Raw genomic sequence first — 24,888 nt, forward strand, 5'->3', positions numbered from 1 at the left:
GCATGCTGCTGTCCAGAGGAGACACTTTCATTAACTTCTCTTGAATAAACTGCCAAGTCCAACTCTTATTAAATACATTCTCACTGCTTACTCTGAAATGGTCCAATGAGTTGGAAAAATCTCTGTCTTTTTTATAAACTGTACGCTTTACTCAGTGAACCAAAAGTGATAGCTATCGTAATCATCCATGGAGAAAGCAATTACAGCCAAATCAGAAATATTTCTTTGCTTTTTACCCTATTCTTTCTCTCAATTTATTATTTTCTTCATCCCTCAAACTCAGTGAAATAGTAAAACAGTTCTCCAGTGGAAAAATATGTTTTCTCTTTAGTTAAATTAATGACTGAAAATTGGAAAAAATGGCAGCATCTGTAGTGAATGGGAGCAAAAGAGGGCTCCAGGAAAATCTCAGCACAGGGAGTAAGTCATGTCAGCTGCTGTGCTAGTTCCATCTGCATTTTTAATAGATCCCAAAGCCCTGCACAGCAAACTGAAACAGAGCCTGTAGCTTTGATGCAGACCTGGTCCTTCCTTTGTTGTCTGAGAGCTGTACAGAAGCGTTTCCCCCCGTCCAGAGGGGCTGTCCTGAGCAGCTCAGGTGCTGCAGACACCTGGCTCTCACAGTCAGTAATTGGCCATTCCAAAGCACTTTACAAAGGCATCGATTACACCCCTGCAGCACGGGCTGCTGTGCAGATCGCTCATGCATTTAATCCCTGATCCACTCCGTGCCACGGCTCTGCCTCGGTGTTTTACTCTGTTTATGAACCCAGGGCTCTGCCTCGGTGTTTTCCTTTGTTTATGAGCACTCCCCAGCCCTCCAGCCCTGCCACCTCCTGCCTGGGATACAAATCTGGGAGTCAGTGCTGATACCTTCGCTGCTTTATCATCAGCTGGTATTCTGAGAGCTCCAAATGTGCATTTGCTGCACTTTGTTCTTGTGATTCCATTCCTGTTTGGTGCCACTTGGTGTCCCAGCCGTTCATTTCCTCAGAATGTTCTTGTCAATGGCAGCATTGCTTGAAGCTCTCACGAGAGCTCTCCTGCCAGAGCCATCCCACAATCTCCTCCATAACTAAATTCCACCTCTTTGGGATGCCATCAGAGAATGTTTCTGGTTTTTTTATTTTTCATTTCCTTCCACAAGGAAGGTGAGGAACAAGTTACAGTCTGCAAACTCTCCTGAAAGTCTACAGGGATTCAAAATCCACAGCAACAGAAAATCCTTTCTGTGCCTTTCTGGGTGGCAGATGTTTGCAGGCAGCCCTCAGAGGCAGGGAGCACCTGCTTTTGTGTGCTCTAAAGAAAAAGAAAAGAGCTTTTTCCAAGTGCTGAAGGAGAGCCATCCATTAGACACAGCAGTGTGACAGGCCAAATCTGCTTTCAGCAGCTCCTTTTCTTCCCAGTTTCTCACTGTGTGTAAGGAATCGTGCTCATTGAACGTGGCTTCAAACAGCATGAGGGATGCCCCTCCTAGACACTGTTGGAAGGAGAAGAGTTGACTGGCAACAAAGGAAATAATTAAAATGAAAGTATTAAGCAGTAACAACTAGTGAGCTGAAGTGCTACTGCCAATGATAATGTCTTCAACCTAATTAAATTTTTGGCTCATTGAATATAACAAATACAAATGCAGTTTGGGTGTCTCCTTATTAGACTCAGGGTTTTAGACTAAAAATAACATGGGTTTGAGTGTTGCCAATGAGGGTATTAATGAGGAAGTGCTAATCTTTCAGAGACCATAATGACAGTAATGGGAGTGCTTTCTTCACGGCAGATGCTGAGAGTCACAGGCTGCAGAAAGGCTCCAGGCCACGCTGTCATTGTTCAGAAGCATTTCAGGCACATTTTGGGAGGAGTATTAAAAGATTAGAAGGATGTAAAGCATAGCTGCAGAGGGGAGGCTGCCCTGCAAAAAGGAGACAAACAGGGACAAATAGAAACAGGCTTAAACTGATGAAAGAGATCCAATATCTTCAAGCTTCCTGCAGTGGGAGGGGAGTTGCAAAGCAGTGGGTGTGCGTGTGTGCCTCTGAGCAGCTCTCACAGGTGTGGGACCCTGCCTGCCAGGGCCAATTCTGCTGCCAGGAGCAACAACCAGCCCTGTCTGAGCTGGGGGACACTGGGAGCCCTTCCACAGCTTGATTTTTCCTGGGCTGTGTTTTTCAGAGCCAGAACTGTCCTTTGTGGGAAGTTTTGTGTCTGTCACTGCTCCTTAGGCAGGATTTCTTGATACTGGCTCCAAAGGAACCGTGCTCTGATGCTTGTGCCTGTTTCTCTCTGTGTTAGGAAGGGCAGCAAGACAAAACAGGCACAAAATATGCAGGGAAAACTTCATCTTTAACAGGTGCTGGTTTTTCTGAGTATACAGATGAACCAGTTTTTATTGGAGGTGCTTATTCACGTTTGCGTTCACATGTGGATGTCAGGAGAGAATGAGGTTTATTTAAACCTGGTTATTAAATCCCTGTGATGAAACCTTGCTGTGAACAGAACAGAATCAGTGCTGGAGGTGAAGGGGCCCTTCCAAGCCACCCTCCAGCTGTTGATCATCTTGTCTAGAAGCTTGTGCTGTGCTTCCTGACCCATGGCTGGATCAATTCCCTGCCTCCAGCAGGGCACTGGAGACTCCACGGGCACTGGCTGCAGCTGGGACCTGTCCTCTGCAGACCTGGGGGTTCCCACCTCCATCTCATCTCCTTAAGGCAAACCAGGGCTCACACAGCATTCAGTGAGTACAGAACTCTCTGACCTGTCCTCTGCAGACCTGGGGGTTCCCACCTCCATCTCATCTCCTTAAGGCAAACCAGGGCTCACACAGCATTCAGTGAGTACAGAACTCTCTGACCTGTCCTCTGCAGACCTGGGGGTTCCCACCTCCATCTCATCTCCTTAAGGCAAACCAGGGCTCACACAGCATTCAGCGAGTACAGAACGCTCTGCTGGCCCCGTGGCTGAGGTTGGATCACTCCTGGTGGGTCCTTGGTGGCACACCAGGTGCCGGGTACAGAGGAGTCAGGGTAAGGGCGTTGTCAGCAAAATGGAACTGAGACATCTGAGAGCAGCACGTGGTGCTGTCGCTGCACTGTCCCTCCTGCTGCCAGAGTTCTCTGGAGGACAGCTTGTCTCCTTCACTTCTAGAATTACAGCAACAGAAACTTTTCAGGTTTTAAAAATCAATAGCTTTGAAGTGCACATTAATTTGTTTTTTAAACGTCCTAACTGGATTTAGTTTTCCGTCTTTTAATATCAGATTTGAAGCCATGAAAGTGCTGGTGGGAGGACGGGGCTGTGAGTCACAGCTTGGTGCCTGGTTCCAGAGCAACAATTAACTGCTGCTCGTTCATCACAAATGGGACAATTCCCTGTGAACAGCAATAACCTCAAGAGTTTGCTTGAGCTGCTTCATTTGCACCCTTGGCTCCAATTTATAATGCTGGAACTCTGTGTCAGCTTTATGCAGAATAATAAGAACAAATATTACAGTTGTGGCATTGCAGAATACAAATGTTATTCAAGCATGTGCCTCGTGCAGAGCTCTGGGCAGCCTGTAAATCACTGCCCAGTCTGACACAGCCCCTAGCTAAGTGGGCTTTATGTATTTTCCCAATAAAGCAATCGGCAAATAAAATAGAATAAATGGAAAATACAGGTCATTGCAATAAAGAAAAGGTGCTCTCTTAGCATCAAAAGCACTTTTAAACTCTGAGGTGCTCTCTTCAGGCACACAGTAAGAGGCACAGAGCTGCACTGGGCCGCCCGGGCAGTCCTGGCTCTCTTTCCTGGGCTGTGCATTTGAGACAGGGGAGCAGGCAGGGATGCAGAGCAGCCACTGCTGCAGCTGAAGCTCTCGTGAAGCACAGAAAATGACTCCTCTCCTCAGTGTGTGTGCCTGACCTTGATCCTCGCTGGTGCTGCTGCCGTTGCCATGGAAACGGGAGGAGATTGTTCTGCTGATGTCGTTGGGTAATTGAGGGTCACTGAGACTGCTGGGGTCAAGAGATCATCCTCAGAATTCAGCTCCTCGCGGGGCGGACGCTGCTCCACACAAATTCTCCTCATGATTTGACGTGGTTGCTACTTTGTCATCCTCAATTAAAATATGGGTCCCGCTGACTTTGGGTTAAAAGGCAGAAATATTTGCCAAACTGCAGATTCCCAGAGAAGGCTGCTTTTTCTGGGTGTTCTGGGCCACAGAACTTCCCAGATGTGCAGTTTGTTGCCACTTGTCAGCTAAGGAGTGGCAAATGGCTGTGTAATTGTCTGACAGTTTTGAAATGTGTGTAGAACACAATCACATTTACTGGTAGAGGCCTCTGGTGATGGAGTTTTCAGTCTCTTCAGGGAGTAACTCGTTCAGAAGCTTCTGTTTCTCTTAAAGACTTGGTGTTTCTTCAAGGGAAGTTTGGGAAAGGAGGAATTGGAGCCTGGGCCATTTTGGACAGGCCATGTTTTCTAGATTACCAATAATTTTCGATGCTAGCCTCCAGTCTTTCCAAAGAACCACACTTTTCTTGAAAGCTCAAACCCCAACACAATACATGGAGCACAGGGTAGGTGCTACTTCTCATTTTTAGCATATGGTGTGCCTGGTTTGACATCCCAGAGCAGGGAAAACAACATTATTCATAGTGGGTTTTCACCACTGGCTGCAGCTTTATAACTCTTAAAAACAGGTCTGTAAACTGTGTTTCTTATAGTTATAATTAATTAAATGAAGCTAGCTCTATAACTCTTAAAAACAGGTCTGTAAACTGTGTTTCATTGTAGTTATAATTAATTAAATGAAGTTAGCTCTATGCAATCCTGTGCTTTGGACAAGTCTTGACATTTTTAGGGAAGAAAGGCCCCATTGTCCTCCTGGTCTGGCCAGGCAGCAGAGATGTGAACTGCCACTCTGCTGCTTCCTCTGCTTCCTCCTGGCCCAGGGGCTGTTGAAAGCTCTGCCTGCTGGTGCTTTCTCTCTCTCTGAGCTGCTCCGTGTTTCTGATGCAGCCTCTCCCTTCCCTGTGTGCCCTTTCCCATCGGGGTTCCATGGCAGAGCTCCCTGCACAGCTCCTGCCCTGCAGGGAGAAGGGAGCACCAGGGGCCCTTCTGGCAATCCCTCTGTGTTACCCTGGGTCTGCCATCCCACTTCACTGCCCTGAGACCTTCCCCACGTGATAGAACAGCTATAGAGAAGATTGAGATGGCTGTAAATGAAGCAATAAGGCTAATTTTCAGAATATTGTTTCAAGATGACTTGCAGAGATGGAGCCAATTAAAAGTAGCAGGGGTTGGGCTGCTGCAGATCCATGCAGATTGGAGCCTCACACTGAGCTTGCCCCAGGAGAGGGTGCAGGATGCTGTCATGGCATGGGAGAAGTGCCCTGGGACCTTGGGAAAAGCATGGACAATGGGGAAGGGGAAGATCCAGCCAGGGGTAGATGTTGGAGGAAGAGTGGATCACATCCAGCCTTCACTCACAGGCAGCATCTGACCCCCTGAGACCTGCATTTCTTTGTCCTGGAACAGACAGGGGGGCAGGTTTTTGGGGATCAGCTGCCCCAGGCAGTGACACAGGCGGTGTTCTCCCCTGTTTTTGGGAATCAGCTGCCACAGGCAGTGACACAGGCGGTGCCTTTCCCTGTTTTTGGGATCAGCTGCCACAGGCAGTGCCCTCCCCTGTTTTTGGGAATCAGCTGCCCCAGGCAGTGACACAGGCGGTGTTCTCTCCTGTTTTTGGGGAGAAGCTGCCCCAGGCAGTGCCCTCTCCTGTTTTTGGGATCAGCTGCCACAGGCAGTGCCCTCTCCTGTTTTTGGGATCAGCTGCCACAGGCAGTGCCCTCTCCTGTTTTTGGGGATAAGCTCCCACAGGCAGTGCCTTTCCCTGTTTTTGGGATCAGCTGCCACAGGCAGTGCCACAGGCAGTGCCCTCCCCTGTTTTTGGGATCAGCTGCCCACAAGCAGTGCCCTCTCCTGTTTTTGGGATCAGCTGCCCACAGGCAGTGCCCTCTCCTGTTTTTGGGATCAGCTGCCACAGGCAGTGCCACAGGCAGTGCTCTCCTCTGTTTTTGGGATCAGCTCCCACAGGCAGTGCCACAGGCAGTGCTCTCCTCTGTTTTTGGGATCAGCTGCCACAGGCAGTGCCCTCTCCTGTTTTTGGGATCAGCTCCCACAGGCAGTGCCTTTCCCTGTTTTTGGGATCAGCTGCCCCAGGCAGTGCTCTCCTCTGTTTTTGGGATCAGCTCCCACAGGCAGTGCCACAGGCAGTGCCTTTCCCTGTTTTTGGGATCAGCTCCCACAGGCAGTGCCCTCCCCTGTTTTTGGGATCAGCTCCCACAGGCAGTGCCCTCTCCTGTTTTTGGGATCAGCTCCCACAGGCAGTGCCTTTCCCTGTTTTTGGGATCAGCTCCCACAGGCAGTGCCCTCTCCTGTTTTTGGGATCAGCTGCCCACAGGCAGTGCCCTCTCCTGTTTTTGGGATCAGCTCCCACAGGCAGTGCCTTTCCCTGTTTTTGGGATCAGCTCCCACAGGCAGTGCCCTCCCCTGTTTTTGGGATCAGCTCCCACAGGCAGTGCCCTCCCCTGTTTTTGGGATCAGCTCCCACAGGCAGTGCCCTCTCCTGTTTTTTGGATCAGCTGCCACAGGCAGTGCCCTCTCCTGTTTTTGGGATCAGCTGCCACAGGCAGTGCCCTCTCCTGTTTTTGGGATAAGCTGCCCCAGGCAGTGCCACAGGCAGTGCCCTCTCCTGTTTTTGGGGAGAAGCTGCCCCAGGCAGTGACACAGGCAGTGCCTTTCCCTGTTTTTGGGATCAGCTGCCACAGGCAGTGCCCTCTCCTGTTTTTGGGATCAGCTGCCACAGGCAGTGCCCTTTCCTGTTTTTGGGATAAGCTGCCCTCCTGTTTTTGGGATCAGCTCCCACAGGCAGTGCCCTCCCCTGTTTTTGGGATCAGCTGCCCCAGGCAGCGCCACAGGCAGTGCCCTCTCCTGTTTTTGGGGAGAAGCTGCCCCAGGCAGTGACACAGGCAGTGTTCTCCCCTGTTTTTGGGATCAGCTCCCACAGGCAGTGCCTTTCCCTGTTTTTGGGATCAGCTCCCACAGGCAGTGCCCTCTCCTGTTTTTGGGATCAGCTCCCACAGGCAGTGCCCTCCCCTGGGCTGAGCCCCAGCTCTGTGCCAGGACAGGGATGTGCAGGATCAAAGCAGTTTCACACATGCAGAGGGCCCAGGGCAGCCAAGGTTGGGTTACCCTGCTGCTCCTGTTGACTTTACACCCATATTTGTCAATTATTTCGTATCTTTGACCTAGAGACAGAACTAACACCATGACCTGCTCAACCCAGGGCTTGCTCCTGCCAAACTGGATGAAACCCAATCCTCCTCCTCAGTTCTTGTTGTCTGGTTGTGAGAATATATTGTTGCTCTTTTGTCTTACCTTTGAGACAAACTGGCCCCTAATAATAGCATGGTATGTTAAGAAAACCCAAAAACCAAAAAAACCTACCACCCTTACCCATTAGAAAATTGCAATTTATTTTCTTTTAAAAACCCAAATGAATCCCTCCAGACTTTCTTGTCAATTTGCTTTTATGAGACTATTAGGGAAAACCTGTAATGGAAGTGGGTAATATTTTCTTGTCTCTTTTTCCCCCCTCTTAGCTCTATAAAGTAACTCCAGAATCTTTTAGGGAAGAACCAAACACTGTGGGAAAAAGGCAAGTGAACATTTGTGTTCAAGAAAGGAATAAATCTTCACTATTGTAAGCATCAGGGCCAGTTCTTTTCCTTTTAAACTGCTTTCATTTTCCACATGATTTTCTAAGAATTTAATTATTTTGGCTTCTGGCCATGGCCATCAGCTAGCAGTCCTGGGAAATTTGTTCTGTCATCCATTTCTGGAGCCTCGTGCATTTTCAGCAGCCACATTTTTGGATTTCCAAAAAGCGTAACCCGTGACTGAAACAAAGAACCTGCCCGTTGTGTGCCCCTGGCTGTCAAAGTGTGCCCCCCTGAGTCAGAGTTTGTCCTCCAGGGCTGTCCCTGCTCACTGTGGCTGTCCAGCAGCCCTGAAGAGCTCTGGGGAGGTTTGTCCTGCACGCTCCTTTGGCAGCTGCTACGGAGAAGAGGAAGCAGCTCCTGCTGCCCTGGGGCTGCTCCCGAGGTGCCAGCGATGCTCCAGGAGAGGCAGAGCAGGAAAGGGAGCCCAGAGACACCCAGAGCTTTGAAAATAAAACCACAAACGTGCAGCAGGGCCAGTGAGGGCAGGAGCCCCAGCCCTGCAGGGATGGAGATTCCCTGGCAGCCTCTGGGTGTCCCTTGAGTGGCCCTGCAGAGGTTCCAGGGCAGGGCCCAGCCCCTCCTCATCCTCATCCTCACCCGTTCATTGCCCCCCTGCCTGCCTGTGGAGCACTCTTCTGCTGTGAGAATAACTCTCGTTTCCTTCCATGACTTAATGGCAAAGTTCAGTGGAAAATGAGCTCTTACCTTGGGCTTGGGGATTGAGGAGCAGAGAATGCTGCCTCAACAGCAGTGCAATGAGAGAATTAGTACCAAAAATGCTGGAGAAAGGAACTGCAGGAAAAGGAAGGTAAAATCCCCCTGCAAGTTCTGTTTCCCTGGGGAAATCACTAACTCCTGAAATTCAGCTTGCAGTGACTTTATGTTTTAATTCTTCATGTTTGTTTTTAATAACTTGCACTAAAGACAAGGAGAAGGACATGTTTTGGTTCAGTACTTAATTTTTGGGAAGTATTTTTTTTTTTGTATTTTTAGAATCTGGAAGCAATGGAAGTGACAAGGGATTTTATCTGTGGAAAGCCTCAGCAAGACAGGGATTCCTAAATCCCTGGCTAGGTGCTGAAGTCAGTGCTGCAGCCCGTGGAATTGCCTTCTCAGTGTTAAAATTCCTATGGTAGCTCCATTTCTGGTCATGGCCTTAATTTTGTCTGGCTTGATGGGGATTTGAAGTGAGACTTGAGTTTCAGTCCCTGCTCTGCTGAATGTTTAATATAAATTCAGCAATATTAATAAAGCAAGGATTAGGAAGGACTCTCCTCTCTCAGGGAGTGCCTTGTGACTAATCTGTGGAGCTCACCTTCTCTCTCTGAGCCAGACAATATTTAATTATTCAATATATAATTGTGGGACAGGTTCAACAGGCAAGAATGAGCACCAAGCAGGGAGTCCAGACGCTTTTCTGCAGAAATGGAAAGGGCAATCCCTTGGGCAAAGTGTGATTGGAGCCCAGGCTCCTGTGTCCTGGGCAAATGCTGTGTCTTCCAAAGGCAGTCTGAGATTTTTGGGAAGGATTTTTGGGAAGGTGTGTGAGAGGTGGGGCTGCTGTGGCAGCATCTGCCCTCCTGTGAGGCTCTGTGGGGAGAGGGCAGACTGTTAACACTGAGAGAAGGAGCAATTCCCCCTCCCTTCCCACTCATGGGATAAAAATCAATCTGAATTTATTTGCTGTTGCAGCCTAGAATGTTTTTTTTCTGTAGCTACAATGCTCTCATTTAGCGGCCTCTTCCTGGGTTATAAATGACACCCACAAGAAAGCAATGATCTGAAGTGACTGTAAATGGTTCTTAGTCAGATTCACACCATTATTTTGAAAGTGCAAATAACATTTGGGAAATGGGAAATGGCCTCTGCAGTTATTAGTTTTGTCTTTTTTTCCCCTTTAATTTGCTATAGTTCTGCCTAGAAATCACCCCAGATTAGGTAAGCAAGTGTGTATGTGCTGATTAAAGTACATTCCTTGTGCCAGCAGCCTGCCGGTGCAGCCAGGACAGAGGGGAGCAGGAGGAGCAGGAGGAAGGGGAGGTGCACGTGTCTTTGTGTATTTGTGTATTTGTGTATTTGTGTATTTGCAGGGATTCGTGAGCTGCTGCTGGAGTCAGGAGCGCAGGTCAACTCCCCGTGTGTCCTTTCGGGGTGCAAGCTCTGCCCTGTGGAACAGGAGCCCTGTCAGAGCTGCCCTGGTGTCACTCGGGAGCACCCAGAGCTGCCCTGGTGTCACTCGGGGAGCACCCAGAGCTGCCCTGGTGTCACTCGGGGAGCACCCAGATCTGCCCTGGTGTCACTCGGGAGCACCCAGAGCTGCCCTGGTGTCACTCGGGAGCACCCACAGCTGCCCTGGTGTCACTCGGGGAGCACCCAGAGCTGCCCTGGTGTCACTCGGGGAGCACCCAGAGCTGCCCTGGTGTTACTCGGGGAGCACCCAGAGCTGCCCTGGTGCCACTCGGGAGCACCCAGAGCTGCCCTGGTGCCGCGCTGCTCTCCGAGCTTTGCTGGGCCGGAGGGGCTGCGGCCTTTGGCTCTGGGGCTGAGCTGGGCCCGCTCAGCTGGGCGGCCCCGGCTCCCCAGGGCGCTCCTCACACTCAACAGGCGGGGTTTTCCTCCTGAGGAGTGCAAGGGGGCTCGCTGCTCTGAGCCAGATGGACTCAGTGGCTCTGCATCAGCCCTGGAGGTTGTTCCGTGGTTTTCGTGCCCTTTGCTGCCTCATTCCACGCGGCAGATGAGCTGTCACCATTGTTGCTCCGTTTGTCCTTCTGCTGTTGGTGGCAGCTCAGCGCTGCAGCTCTGGGCGCTGCTCCTGGGAGCGAGGAGGGAGCTGTGGGTGCCCAGGGAGCAGCAGGAGCCGCTGGGGCTGTGCTCAGGGCTCCCAGGGGCAGCACGGCCAGCCCAGACACGGGGCTGGGGGTGAAAATCCCTTTTGTTCACAGCCAGCATTGCTGCGCGTGTTCCCCAGCACCTCTCCAACTCCCAGCTGAGGAGTGAGTAAACACTGCTTGTAACAAACAGGAAACTGCGATCAAATTATTCTTTTTTCAGCCACGAGTCTGAAATGTTAATCACAGGTTTGGGGATTTATTTATTTTTACATAAAACACAAAGGGTACTGCTGGAAGTGACTAGAGAGGAGCTCAAGAAACAAGAGAGAAACTTTAGTTAAAAGACCTGTCTTGTTCTGTGAATTGTGGTGAAGAAATTTTGCTTTTTTTTAGGCAGTATTTCCTCCAATGATTATATAATCTTGGCTTATGAGTCTGAATTTAGTTCTTACTTCAGCAGGCATCATGACAGAAAAGTGGGTGTCAGAAGTCTTAAAAGGATTAGTGCTCCATATAGACCCAATAAAATTGATTTGTGAATTAGGGTTCCCTTCACAGAAGTAATAAAGTTTTCTCTCTGCAAGCAGAGAAATTTCTCTCTGCAAGGTGTCAGCGTGGCCGTTGTGCGCTGGTGTGAATGTGGGCAGTGTGCTCAGGGCAGGGATGGACCGAGGGACAGGGACAGGCACACTCAGTGGGGCTGTTCCACACCAGCTGCAGGCACAATGCTCTGCAGGGCCCAGCTGTGCTCCTGGACAAGTGTCCCTGCTGTCTCCAGGAACTGCAGTGATTTTGGATGATGCTGGCAATGAAAATCCCTCTCAGAGGTGCTGAAGCCTATGCCCCTTGCACAGCTGGGGTAATTGTCCAGCTCAGAAGCCTCCCTGCCCTGGTGATTGCCTTCTGCTGGGTTCAAATGCTGCCCAACAGCCTGTTCCCAGCCAGACACACAGCAGGCTGCAAAATCCTGTCTGAGCTGAGTGCTGAAACCACAGCAACTGAAAAAAGGCCAATGAAGAAATTTGGATGGGAAAAGAGCTCTGTCAAGAAGGTTTTACTTCTCAGGAAATAGAATTCAACCCTGAGAACAGAAAAAGGGAAGGAAAACATTTTTTTTTTTTTTTAACTGGGGATTGAAAGGGTGAGTGGATGTTAAATGAGCATCTTAGCAATTAATGGAGAGAGTGAATGCTGAAAAATTGATTGAGGCTTTTGGAAGGAACTGGGCTCTGGCTCTCTGCCAGAGGGGCTCAGCCATGAGTGCTCAGTGAGTGGGACAGCCCCTGAGCTGCCAGGGCCTGGCACACCTGCAGGGCATTACCTGAGCTGCCAGGACCTGGCACACCTGCAGGGCATTCCCTGGCACACCTGCAGGACAGACCCTGAGCTGCCAGGACCTGGCACACCTGCAGGGCATTCCGTGGCACACCTGCAGGACAGCCCCTGAGCTGCCAGGGCCTGGCACACCTGCAGGGCATTACCTGAGCTGCCAGGACCTGGCACACCTGCAGGGCATTCCCTGGCACACCGGCAGGACAGCCCCTGAGCTGCCAGGGCCTGGCACACCTGCAGGGCATTACCTGAATTGTCAGGGCCTGGCACACCTGCAGGGCATTCCCTGGCACACCTGCAGGGCATTACCTGAGCTGCCAGGACCTGGCACACCTGCAGGGCGTTCCCTGGCACACCTGCAGGACAGACCCTGAGCTGCCAGGACCTGGCACACCTGCAGGACAGCCCCTGAGCTGCCAGGACCTGGCACACCTGCAGGGCATTCCCTGGCACACCTGCAGGACAGCCCCTGAGCTGCCAGGACCTGGCACACCTGCAGGGCATTACCTGAGCTGCCAGGACCTGGCACACCTGCAGGGCATTCCCTGGCACACCTGCAGGGCATTACCTGAGCTGCCAGGACCTGGCACACCTGCAGGGCATTCCCTGGCACACCTGCAGGGCGTTCCCTGGGCTCCTGGAGCTCCCCAGGCCCTGCCAAAGCCCGTTTGGGTTCTGGGTGAGTGCAGCTCCATCAGCCTCTGGCAGCCCAAGGGGTTTTGGTGCAGGGGCAGGGTGTGAGCAGCCCCAAACCACAGCCTGAACTCACAGGTAGGCTCTATGCAGATACGTGTACCCCAAAGGCTTCTCCAGGTGCTCCAGATGTAAAAATTAAATCAGACTCTTAAGTATTTTTGTGTTTTACAGAAGTTGTCTAAGTAATGACTTTTTTTTTTTTTTTACAAAAAACCCCAAAAACAACAACTTGGCAAAATGTAATGCTAGAAAGGAGATTCTGTGCTGGGTTTGCTTTGTTCCTCATTAATTAGTTCCAGGACTGATCCTTCAGTGTGTTTAGATGCAGAGAGACAAAATCTCACCAAACTTGGTGCTATTGGACTGCAGAAAATGACAGTACCTGAGCTTTGAAAGTGCATGTGAGGAACTGTTAATTTGAGGCTGTTAATTTTGTGAGGCTGTTAATTGCCAAGGCATGAGAAGGGGCACTCGGGAGACATTTAGATGGCTGTTCTGTTTTCTGCCACATTTGGGCACAAGAAAAAAGCTTCTAGCAAGGTTTCTGAACTCCTGGTGGGGCTGAACCACAGTACCTGCAAAGTAAGCACAGCCCCTGCCCCAAATTACTGCCTTATGTCACCGGTTTTAGGGACAATATAAAGCTCCATTGATGCTAGTGACTGGGTTTCTTTTAAGGTTGCTCAGCATAAGTCGTGCATGGGGAAGTATTCCTTCCCCAAAAGCATCTATTTGATTGTGCTCTATATCTTAGTCTACTAGAACTAATCTACTGAAATATTCATGTACCAAAGGAAAACTGGAATAAAAAGAAAAGATAAGGTATGTGCAGTGTGTCAGAATTAATGCACCTAGTGGAACATTAGCTTTTGTGTTTCTCGGGTTTTTTTAACCTTGCTACCTTAATGGCATTCTGAAGCAGCATTTTACAGTTAGTATTTTTCTTTTTTAAAGTTAAAAGATTAAAATGGAATAAGGGTAGGAAGGGGAGGGGTAGGTGGAAGAAGACAAAAGAGCTGGGTCCTTTGATGGGTAGGTAAAGCCCATAAACACCCTGAATTAATAATTTCCTACACAGGATGAAGTTCCAAACAGGTAAGCATAGAAGGCTATGCAATAACTAGGGGAAAATTTAAAAAAAGTCTTACTGAGATTTAAGAGAATCATAGGCAGAGCTGACCCTCAGTCTTAAATGAATTTCACCTTGGCATGGCTGCTTTTCTAAATGAGTGTGCATGAAACATTAATACTTTTGCATGGAAAATTCCACACCTGGATTGTATTTTCATTTCAGCTATGGAATTCTGCTGCACATGTGCTGAACTTTGGGCTTAATGAAGAGCCATCTTTATTTAAACGTGATTTTTAAAATTATATGAGTAATTTGCAATATTAAACGCTTCTGGAAATCCAAACTGTTAGAATGGTTTTGAAAATACTGAAAATTGCCTGACTATTCTGCCCCCAGCTACAAAATCAGATGAAGCTCTTTATGCTCTGACTCAAAGGGAAACGATGATAACATTTTTGGCAACAAAATAGTTAGGGAAAATTATATTCCAAACTGAAAATTTTATGAAACCAGAGAGTGTGAGAACAAAAGGGGAAAAGAAAATGAGGTGGTTTGTGGTGAAGGCAGTTTTACAGGTGGAGCTGTGCTGGGTGTACCAATCCCTGCTGGTTCAGGCTGCAGAGGGTTAACCCTGAACCCTCCTGGGGTCTGGGTGTCCCTGGTCCATCCCCAGGTGTTTAAACCCTGAACCATCCCCAGGTGTTTGAACCCTGAACCCTCCTGGGGTCTGTGTGTCCCTGGTCCATCCCCAGGAGTTTAAACCCTGAACCATCCCCAGGTGTTTAAACCCTGAACCCTCCCGGGGTCTGTGTGTCCCTGGTCCATCCCCAGGAGTTTAAACCCTGAACCCTCCCGGGGTCTGGGTGTCCCTGATCCATCCCCAGGTGTTTAAACCCTGAACCATCCCAGGTGTTCAAACCCCTGAACCCTCCCAGGGTCTGGATCCATCCCAGGTGTTCCCTGGCCTGCCCAGCCCCTGGTCCTGCACGCTGCATTTTCCTGGGTGCTCAGTGGCATTTCACAGCTCTCCCTGCACCAAGTCCATGGCAGGAGCTGTTCTGCTGGCAGCTCCCCATGCAGCATATTTCATCTTAGAGTTTGGGGAGGATCTTTAATCCTATTAGAGAAAAAAAAACCCCAGAGCATCTTTGATTCACAAAAATAAACTTGTATAAGTTGTTTTAAAATTGTATCTTTTAAAATGCATTCTAAAATTTAAATAGGACCTCAAGCTTTAAGATATTCCTTCGTTTTCTGACTGAAACAATTCCTTGAAGAATTAGATTGAACTGAGCAGAAATATTCATGGCTGAGCATACAGAGATATGAATCAATACAGAAAAAAACCCAAACCAGAACAGAAAAAAAATCTAGATGCTTCCCTGTCCCAGATTTCCCTGTAAACTTCATGACACACTTTTAGTTGAGGATATAACGAAGTGTGTACTCAGGTCACTGAAATGAACAAGACATCTCGTCTCTAAGTTTAATTAAAAGATTTCTTAATTGAATTGTACTGTACAAAAATATAATTTGTTTTGTTTGCTGTAATTACCAGCAGTCTCCTGTCAGGCAGCTCTGTGCATTTCTCTCAATGTGTGCTTTAATCTGTACAAGGGGGCACAAGGCACAAGCAGGACATAAATCTCCCTGAAACAGCTTTTTTTTTTTTTCTTGCATAGGTTCCCATCTAAATAGAAATCTGATCATTTCTAAAAAACATGGTTTTAGCAAGCAGGGACTGACTTTTTGTTTCTCACTACCCCTGTTTCTTTTCTGCCCCATGGCTTCTCTATCTGTAATTGCACATAGACTGAACTAACTGATATTTTAAACACTTGATTTGATCAATCTGCGTGAATCCCACGGGCTGCAACAGGAGCTCACCAAGTGTTTGTGGTGCTGGAAGCTGGGTCAGATCTGCCTTCTTGGCACATGTTCCAGATGGGGACTGCTCCCTTCTTTGGCTTTTCCTGCTAAATTGTTCTCAGCTGGCCAGGAGGAGCAGTTTGTCCCTTGAGGGCTGGCACTGGAAATGTGCCTGGGTGTGCACAGGTTCCCCTGCTCCTCCTGCAGGTGGATTGTGGCTCTTTGGCAGTGTCCCCATTGCCCCTGGCCTGTGAGTGTTCTGGGTGTGCACAGGTTCCCCTGCTCCTCCTGCACGTGGATTGTGGCTCTTTGGCAGTGTCCCCATTGCCCCTGGCCTGTGAGTGCTCTGTGAGTGCTCTGGGTGTGCACAGGTGTTCATCTCCTCCTCCTGCAGGTGGATTGTGGCTCTCTGGCAGGGCTGTGATGGCAGGGCTGGTTTCCCCTGCTCTGTGAGTGCTCTGGGTGTGCACAGGTGTTCATCTGCTCCTCCTGCAGGTGGATTGTGGCTCTCTGGCAGTGCCCCCATGGCAGGGCTGGTTTCCCCTGGCCTGTGAGTGCTCTGTGAGTGCTCTGGGTGTGCACAGGTGTTCATTTGCTCCTCCTGCAGGTGGATTGCTGCTCTCTGGCAGTGCCCCCATGGCAGGGCTGGTTTCCCCTGGCCTGTGAGTGCTCTGTGAGTGCTCTGGGTGTGCACAGGTGTTCATCTGCTCCTCCTGCACGTGGATTGTGGCTCTTTGGCAGTGTCCCCATTGCCCCTGGCCTGTGAGTGCTCTGTGAGTGTTCTGGGTGTGCACAGGTGTTCATCTGCTCCTCCTGCAGGTGAATTGTGGCTCTTTGGCAGTGCCCCCATGGCAGGGCTGGTTTCCCCTGGCCTGTGAGTGTTCTGTGAGTGTTCTGGGTGTGCACAGGTGTTCATCTCCTCCTCCTGCAGGTGGATTGCTGCTCTCTGGCAGTGCCCCCATGGCAGGGCTGGTTTCCCCTGGCCTGTGAGTGCTCTGGGTGATCTCAGGGTGCACAGGCTGTGGGTGTGTGTGGGCTGGGATGTGCAGCACTCGCTGCCCTTTGCCTCCTGCACTTGGCTGCCCACTACAAACCTCTCTGTGAACTGAGGACATGACTGCCCTGTTTTTATGTGTTTTTATGACCATCTCTCAGATCTCTTTCCCTTCTCCCTCAGTTCATGACTCACCACCTGTATTTATCCTGTGTGATACCAATGTTTTGTTATTCCCCTTTCCACAGATGAAAACATAATTAAAATCTTTCCCATTAAAAGAATTTTATAGTAAAGAAGAGTTCTGCCTGCTGCCTTGCTGCCAGAACATAATTGATAAACTCCTTGGTGTGGAGGCTGACATTTCTTTAATGGTCTCACCACAATTTCCTGTTTTCATTTTCTCCCACAGACTAACAGCTAAAGCCGTGGCTGTTCTCTTACCAATCCTGGGGAGCTCGTGGATCTTTGGCATTTTGGCTGTCAATGCCCAAGCTTTAGTATTTCAGTACATATTTGCTGTTTTTAATTCACTACAGGTAAGTGTCTGGTGGGGAAGCTTATGGCTACAGAAATGCTTCTGAGATCTAATTAAATGGCTCATTAGTAATGTCTTCACATGTTTATGCTTATTGCATTTTATCCTGTGTTCCTTCCTCTGTCTTTTAAGTCTGTGCTAAGCACAGAGTGCTGGCAATTGCTTGTCTTTGTTTGAACAGAACTTGTATCCCACTCCTTAGAGTTTCCAGTAGCAATAATTAAATAAATGAGACAGCACTGAGCCTCAGAAATGAAATGGAATTCGTTCTTGCAGCACTGTGTACCATAGGCAGGATTCTTCTGTAGAGATACCAGGCCAATTTTTCAATGCCAATTTGAGGCTTCATTACTGAGACTAAATAAAAGCAAACAGAACTTCATGGGAAAGATCAAAAGTGGAGCTATTCCCTGTGCTGTACAGAGCTCCTGCATGCAGGAAACTCAGCCCTCATCTCCTTGGCACAGCAATCCAGAAAAGCAGCTCTGTCCAAGGAGGAATGTAAACATCTGCTTAGCTTGAAGCAGACATTTCAGCACAGGCATAACCTGGATACAGGCATGTTACAGGTCATTCCCAAGCAGTGGTTGTAAGAGGAGGGAAAAACAATCTCCTGAAAATCCTTTCTTGTCTTGGAAACAAACACCACTGTGGATACAAAAATAGTGAAACGGGGCTCTTGGTGCTGAAAACTACTGCCAGAAAAATAAAATTGTCTTGTGAGGGAAAGGGATTTTCACTTTGCATTGGACTTTTCACTTAGCATTGGACTAAAAGCCCAAAGATAGCAAAATTCTGCTGTGAAAATTCTCCTGGTGCTAATACCTTGCTTTTCTAACCTGAAAAATCCTGATCTGGTGTTTCCCTAAGAGCATTTCCCTCTCCTTGGTCTTTGCAACCACAAACCAAGAGTTCTCTTGTGGTCATGAAACAAGAATTTCTGCCTATTTTCAGCCAGATTTTTCCTTCAGTACAGCAAAGTTTAGGAGGTGTTTTTTTGCAGGAATAGTTCCAGAGAAGCCCCACAGTGACCCAATGCTGCAGGTTTCTCCAGTTTCACTTGAGACACTCTGGTTTAGTGCACTCAGACATTTACAGGGCTCCAGCTCCTGATGCCTGTTCTGTACATACTGAGAGAAACACAGTATGAAACATTTGATTTTTCACAGCCAGACCTCACCCTTCTCCCTTTTTTCCATTTTCAGGGATTTTTCATGTTCCTGTTTCACTGTCTTCTGAACTCAGAGGTATGTAACCAAATGGTGTTAATCAGTTTGGTGTTACCAAATTCAAAGAACATAAATGTGAATCAATTTCTGCATTATCATTGCCTGCTATGTCACTGATTTCCTTTTTCTTTTAATTAATCCATGACTCTTCTGGCTCCGTGACTGGCAGCATTTTTACCCGTGCTTGACGTTTGTTTTAATTGGCATTTAACTGGAGGAAGGTTGGAAGCACAGAACCGAGATAAGAGGAGCAGTGAAGAGTAGGAGGAAGCTGTCCTGGGAGCTGGGGGCTGAGCAGGCAGGACTGCACTGTGGGGAGGAGAAGCTTCACAGGTCTCACCCTGGCAGTCCCTGCTGGGGGCTCTCCAGAGCCGCAGCCCCAGGGAGGAAAATAAATATTATAATAAATATTATTCTCAGCAAAACATACTTTTGGATGTTGCTCATGCAGTCCTTAATGGGAAGCCTTACTGAGCAGAAGATATTCCAGGTATTTTTCTTGGCAGGAAGTTCAGGTGTTGGTAGGGGACTGAGGCATTTTTTGCATTAAGGCTTCATTAGAACAACTGGGACAAAGCCAAGACAAGGCTGATGTAAATTTGGCTTGCAGCATCCTCTCCTCCTGTGGCAGATAGCAGAAAATGCCCAGCCACAAGTATTGCTGAAAGAAATGGTTTTTGTGAGAGCCATTTCCAGTCCTGCCAGGGCAGTGCCCAGTGCAGACCCTGGCAGCTTTGGCTCTGCACAGATTTTTTCCTGGATGCTCATGAGGAGCTCTGCCCCAGAACCTGCTGCTGCTTCCCATGCAACAGCAGCACTTCACCTCTTCTGTAGAGAAATTATTATTTGTCAATATTTGCCAACCTATTGCAGCCCAGAGCATTCACTGATGTGATCTCTGCCAAAATCAGTTTGGAGAGACAGGTCTGACTGTGGAACTCTTGATCTTTATTGAAATCATCTAAAATTAAGCAGGCGGGTTAAAGGTAGGGAGGAAAAATATTTCTTTATTCTGTTCTCCCCCTGGCTTAGAAATCTTCAAGTTTCAAATGTTTTAGATCAAATACAAATATTTGAATTGCTGTAATTTTTTCTGGAACCTCATGAGAAATTAAATTCAGAAACTTTTCATAATTTTTATCCTTAAAAACCACACAGCTGATGTGAGCTGTTATTTTTGGAGAGCGGGTCCTACTGGCTCCTTCACAGGCTGTGCATATCTAAAATACTCCTTTAGCTAAACAGCAAGAACTCTTGAGAATTTCTTCCCGAGAAGTGAAACTCGGATATTGTAAAGAAACATCCATGGACTGGGTACAGAAGTGGCTGGGTGAAAAAGGGCTTTATTCCCAGACAGAAATGCACTGGTATTAAAAAGAATCACAGGAGAATGAGCCAAGATGTTCTTGATCTCCACAGCCGTCACTTCCAGCCTCAGTCCTTGACCAGTCTCTCCTCCCTGTCTCACCATCTGTCCTTTCTGCAGCTCATTTTCACTTAGTGGAGAATTTTGCTCCATCTCTGTCCTGGTGGCACCTGGGCCTGTCAGGGCTGTGCAGCCCAGGGGGAGCCTGCTCGGGGCACCTCCTGCTCCAGCCTGGGGCTCTGTGTTCACTCAGAAAATGTGAAACTGGGAAAAGTCCATAAAGACAAAGAAAAGCGTAGGGGTGGATTGTTTGTTGTTTAATAGCACAGTGACATTTGTGTGGAGAGAGGAAAAAGGGGAAATGATTGCAGGCTGCACCTGTGAAAATAAACACAGCTTTTTCAACTGGTTTCGCTGTTCTTTGCCAAAGGTTAGAGCTGCCTTTAAGCACAAAACCAAGGTCTGGTCCCTCACCAGTAGTTCAACACGCAACATCAATGTGAAGCCCTTCAATTCAGACATTGTAAGTATTGCTCCTTTATTCCCCTACTGTATCTGAGAGTGTTTCCCATTAAATTCTGTTGGAAAGAACAGAGCAGGCCCATGGGTATTCTTAGTACCAGCCTAATGCAAGGTGCAGACAGGTGGAACCAGCAAGCATGAAGTTGCAGCTTTAAAATCTGTTTTGAAAGCAAAGGACAAAACTCTGCTTTCTGGGAAACCATCAAATAAAAGCAAACAGCTTTATGAGCTCTGGTTATGGTTCAGTAGGGTCATTCCCACCAATTGCAATGGACTTCTGCATTTTGGCAGCATTTTGGCAATGTATTGCTCTGATGGTGGTGGCTCTCTGGTAGGGCTTTCTTACTGTTAAACCAACACGTGAATGTCATTTTCCAGCTCTGCTTAGCTTGTCTTGAGACAGAAGGCATTTGTTTTTATAAGGAACCAGACATCTGAAGTGATAGGTATTATTAAGTGATCGTTGCCAATCACCTCAGATCCTGGCAATAACTGTTTAAGAATCCTTTATGGCATATGCTCTCCAGACCCTGTGACAACACTGTAATGTAAATAGATGCTTTCAAGCTCTTATTTCATCTGGGCAAGAGTTGCTTGCATAAATAAATAAATAAACAGATTTTCTATACTATTTTATTTTCCAGATGACTGGGAACAGGCCAGGCACAACCCCCACCAAGCTGAACACCTGGGATAAAAGCAGCAATTCAGCAAACCGCATTGATTTATCAGCAGTGTGACAGGAGCAGCAGCTCCTCAGAGAAAACCAAGCCACACATTCAGGACCTCCACACCGTGTCCACCAGCTGTTCCTGTCACTGCCAGTGACAGCAGAAAACTGGGTTTTAAATCACTGCCTAATGAATTGGGAATTGCCATGTTGTTCTGTTGAGTAAATAGCCCTCGTTGCTTGCCTTCAAAACTGTACCACGTTCTAGCACTTGGCTATTAGCAATATCTGTAAAAATGACCAGCACAAATATACACTGGATGGTTTTGTCAGCAATGATGAAAACCCTAGGTATGCAAGAAGGGCTTATTGCTCCCTGAATCATTCCAGCTCCCAGAACTGAGGGAAAGCAACATACCTCTGAAAAGATGGGTTTTTATGCTCTAAAATGAAATGCTTCCCATTGTGATGTTGTAATGAGACTATTCCAGGCTTGCTGTGCTCTCTCTGTTTACATTTTTTACCTTACAGAATTATCAAAGTGAAGTTGATTCCAAATACATATTATGGTGTTTATCTAAATGCTACAAGGAAGCCAGGCCTTGAGGGAGAAGCAGGTTCCAAGTACCCACTCCCAGCGTGGGTGTGGAAGAGCAAAGCTAATAAACACATAAACACATGAGCAGCACCTGGAAGGTGTAAATGTGCATGTTTAGCATTTTGGCTCTTCCTTTTGCCATGTTATCATCACAGGCAAAGCTGGCTGGGGCTGTCCTAGAGCAGCCCCCAGCCCCTCTGTTGCTGATCTGTGTCTGTATTGCCATGCAAATTATTCAATTATTGCCCTGCTTTGCCTGCAGCTCGGGGCTGCAATCCACAGCTCTCCATCGAGCGCATTTTGCACACTCACTGTGGCTTCTAGGAACCAAGAGCTGGCACTGTGACTTACCTTGCTCCTTTTTCTGGTCATTTTGAGACACTGAACTGCTGCCACGAGGATGGAACACACTGATACACTGTGAAGACAGCCAGCCTGCAAATAGCTCTGTGTATTGTTTCCTGCAGACAGCTTTTAAACAGGGCTCTGCAGTCTCTTTTGTGCTTTTAGACCCTGCTCAGCATTTAGGAGCTTCTGCTTTAGTACTGCTATGAAGTATCTTCAAGGAGGAAATAAACACTGTAATTTTTCTTCTGAGCTGTGTTTTAGGGGTTCTCAGAGTGGTGTTTGGAGCACAAGGCAGGGCCACCCCGCCTTCCCAGCTGGAGCCAGGCAGAGTTTAACCCCTGGCAGAGCCCTTGGGGCTTGCTCTGGGCTTTATTCAGCATCCAGGACTTGCCCAGGTGAGGCCCTCCCCAGGGTGGCTTTGCAGCCACAGCTCCCGTCCCCAGCTCTCCCTTGTGCCTCAGCTCTCGGAGATCAGCAGGGAATTCCCTGTCCTCATCCACTGGGCTGCCAAAGTACTGCAGAAAATATGCAAAAAAACCCCAAACAGGCAGAAAATATGCAACTCTTCAACCTCATCTCTTGCTAAGATGTTTCGTGCTGGGTTTTCTTAACCTTAATTAAATGTTTGTGTATTCAGCAGCTCAGACCATTCCTGGTCCCAGTGAATGGGCTGTTTGTTTCCAAGAGAAAAGGTATTTACACTCGAATGTGCAGAGTGGAAATTTTCTATTGCATAGTAAATTTATCAAAAAGTTAAATGAAAGTAAATTGATCTTTAGGAACAGGAAATACCCACCAATTATGACTGAATTTAGTCTGGTGTTTAATCCAAAAGACATGGAGTTTAAAGTTTAGAAAAACTCAATGCATTTAATTTCTGTTTGATCCAAACCAAGTTTTGTCCCTGTTTCCTTCCTGCACTAAAATAATGATCTCTTTCAGTCTGGCCCAATCTTTCCTGCCTTTTCCCCTTCCTATCCAAGACCTGTTGGTGTGATCCTCAAACTGGAAGCCCAGAGTCCACCCAAGCTTACAGCTCAGAACATTCTACAGAAATTATTTTAGTTTAGTGCTGGATTTCTGCAGCTGGAACACAGCAGAACTGCACACCACACATTTAAATCCACGGGCTTTAATCTCATGTTTCCTAATGCTACGTAACTCCGGTGGTTGACAGCTAACTCCAAACAGAGGCTCAGTAAAAGCTAAATATGTAGATGGCTGTGTCTTTATTTTGGCTTTTCTGTAGGGTTTTCTCCTAGCCTTTTCTGCACTGCTCTGTCTGACAGCTGTGCAAATATATGGGCTTTTCTTGGCCTGAAAATGATTTTTTTTCCCCAAAAGACCCTGTAGACAGAGCCCTTGGAATGTACAGGAGATGGAATAGAGGAGCAAAGTGATAACAGTGCTCAGAGTTTGTGTTGTGTGCACACAATGTATTTAAGCATATTTTTGATACTGGACCATATGAGTTCTTTTGGTTTTGGTTTGCTTTTGGTTTTTTTACATTGTGACCACAAATACAGATTGAAACTCTCCTTGATAATTTTCTAATCATTGTATTATAGCACAGAGTTCTGTGAATGAACCAGACAACATATAAAAGCTTTTTTTTTTAATCTTTATTTTTAAGAGTATTCCCCTCTGCACAATTTTCCTAACCTGCATTTCCTCCTGTGCTGTATTGGTCATTTTGTGACCATCCTGTGTCCATTTGGAAAACTCCCCACACACGAGACACAGCAGTGACACTGCTACAAAGGGCTACATCAGTTTTTCATCCAGGTGTGCTCTGGTTTAAAATTGCTCACCAAAACTAAGACAGGCATGAAAAGGTGTTTGTTCTGTCCTTTGGAAAGGGGCAGGCAGTGTGGTGAGGTCACCCCGTGTCCCTGGATCCTCTCTGCCTGCAGGCCCTGGGCACGGAGCACTTTTGTCTTGTTCTTGGCCCGTGAGGTTTGGGGCACTGAATTTATCACACAGCATCAGGGATGGGGCTCCTTCTGGTTTTGATAAACTGGTGAAAATCCCCACCAAGCACAAATGTGTTCCCTTGCCATCGATATCCATTCTTTTTGTTTGATTCAAAGTGTTTTTCTTGGTACTGAATGCAGCAAATGTACTGAATAAGAAATGCTCAAATGAATCTTTAAACAATCTCTTTCTGTTCTCAGTCTCTTGAAGCTTGAAAATCTTGCAGTTTATTTATAGGCTTGTATAGAGCAGCTATTACAATATTTTTTTTGGGCAGCATCATTTTGTCAACAGTATGAAATCTTAATTGAATGAAATGTGAGTTTTAAAAATAGGTAATGTAGCAAGAATGACTTTGCCAGTAATTAGTAAAATAATTTTGTTTTGTTGGTTTTTCTCCCTCAAATAAAGAAGAAATCTTAATTTCCTAAAAGGACTTTGTATTTATTAAAATGATTCTTTTGACATGGGCTGTAAACAACAGCATAACAATGAAGGTTCCCTGTCAGTGCTATTGTTGCAATTATCCATCAGAGCAATTACACATCCTGTGAGAGACCTGCTGATGTGCAGGCAATATTTCTGTAAACTTTATGCCTGATCCTTCTTTATAGAGAATAACTGCACCGAGCCTCCCCAGCAGAGGGGGAGCCCCTGGCATTCAGTGCAGAGCCAGGGCCAGGCCTTGCCTGAGTGCCTGAGCCTGAAGCTTTGGCTCTGGGCCTGGCTTCAGCCCACAGCAGGTCAGAAGGGGTGGGTTCTAAAATAATACTTCTTGTATGGAAGCTTTATTACTCTTACATTGATCTGAAAATGATAATGCAAGTCCAGAACCGTCACATCTCAATCTCCTGAGCTCCCTCACAGGGATGCAGCTCCTTCTCAAGGTCAGGGCTGGCTCTGTGGTGATCACCAGGCTGCCTCCTCTGCGCTGCATAGGTGTGCAGATGTGGTGAGGTGTGCAAAAATAACTGGAGCAATTATATGCTGAAAAATTAAAGATTAGAATGTAGATGAGAAAGGCTTTTCATCTTCTTTCTTCCCTTTGTCTCCTTTAAAACCATCTAGCAAGGCATACATAAAAGAAAG

At 47.4% G+C, this 24,888-nt stretch overlaps 1 protein-coding gene across 1 annotated transcript in view; it reads left to right on the forward strand.

The window, feature by feature from the left end:
- ADGRD1 (adhesion G protein-coupled receptor D1) overlaps window positions 1-24,232 on the forward strand; it is a 124,436-nt gene extending 100,204 nt beyond the window's left edge. The window contains exons 22-25 of the mRNA XM_066562091.1: window positions 16,967-17,093; window positions 18,298-18,339; window positions 20,118-20,210; window positions 20,854-24,232. Of these exons, the coding sequence (XP_066418188.1) occupies window positions 16,967-17,093; window positions 18,298-18,339; window positions 20,118-20,210; window positions 20,854-20,949 (358 nt within the window). The 3' untranslated portion in view covers window positions 20,950-24,232. The remainder of the gene's footprint in view (window positions 1-16,966; window positions 17,094-18,297; window positions 18,340-20,117; window positions 20,211-20,853) is intronic.
- Window positions 24,233-24,888: the final 656 nt, after the last annotated feature.

This window comes from Molothrus aeneus, chromosome 18 (genome assembly GCF_037042795.1).
Source record: "Molothrus aeneus isolate 106 chromosome 18, BPBGC_Maene_1.0, whole genome shotgun sequence".
NCBI lineage: Eukaryota > Metazoa > Chordata > Aves > Passeriformes > Icteridae > Molothrus > Molothrus aeneus.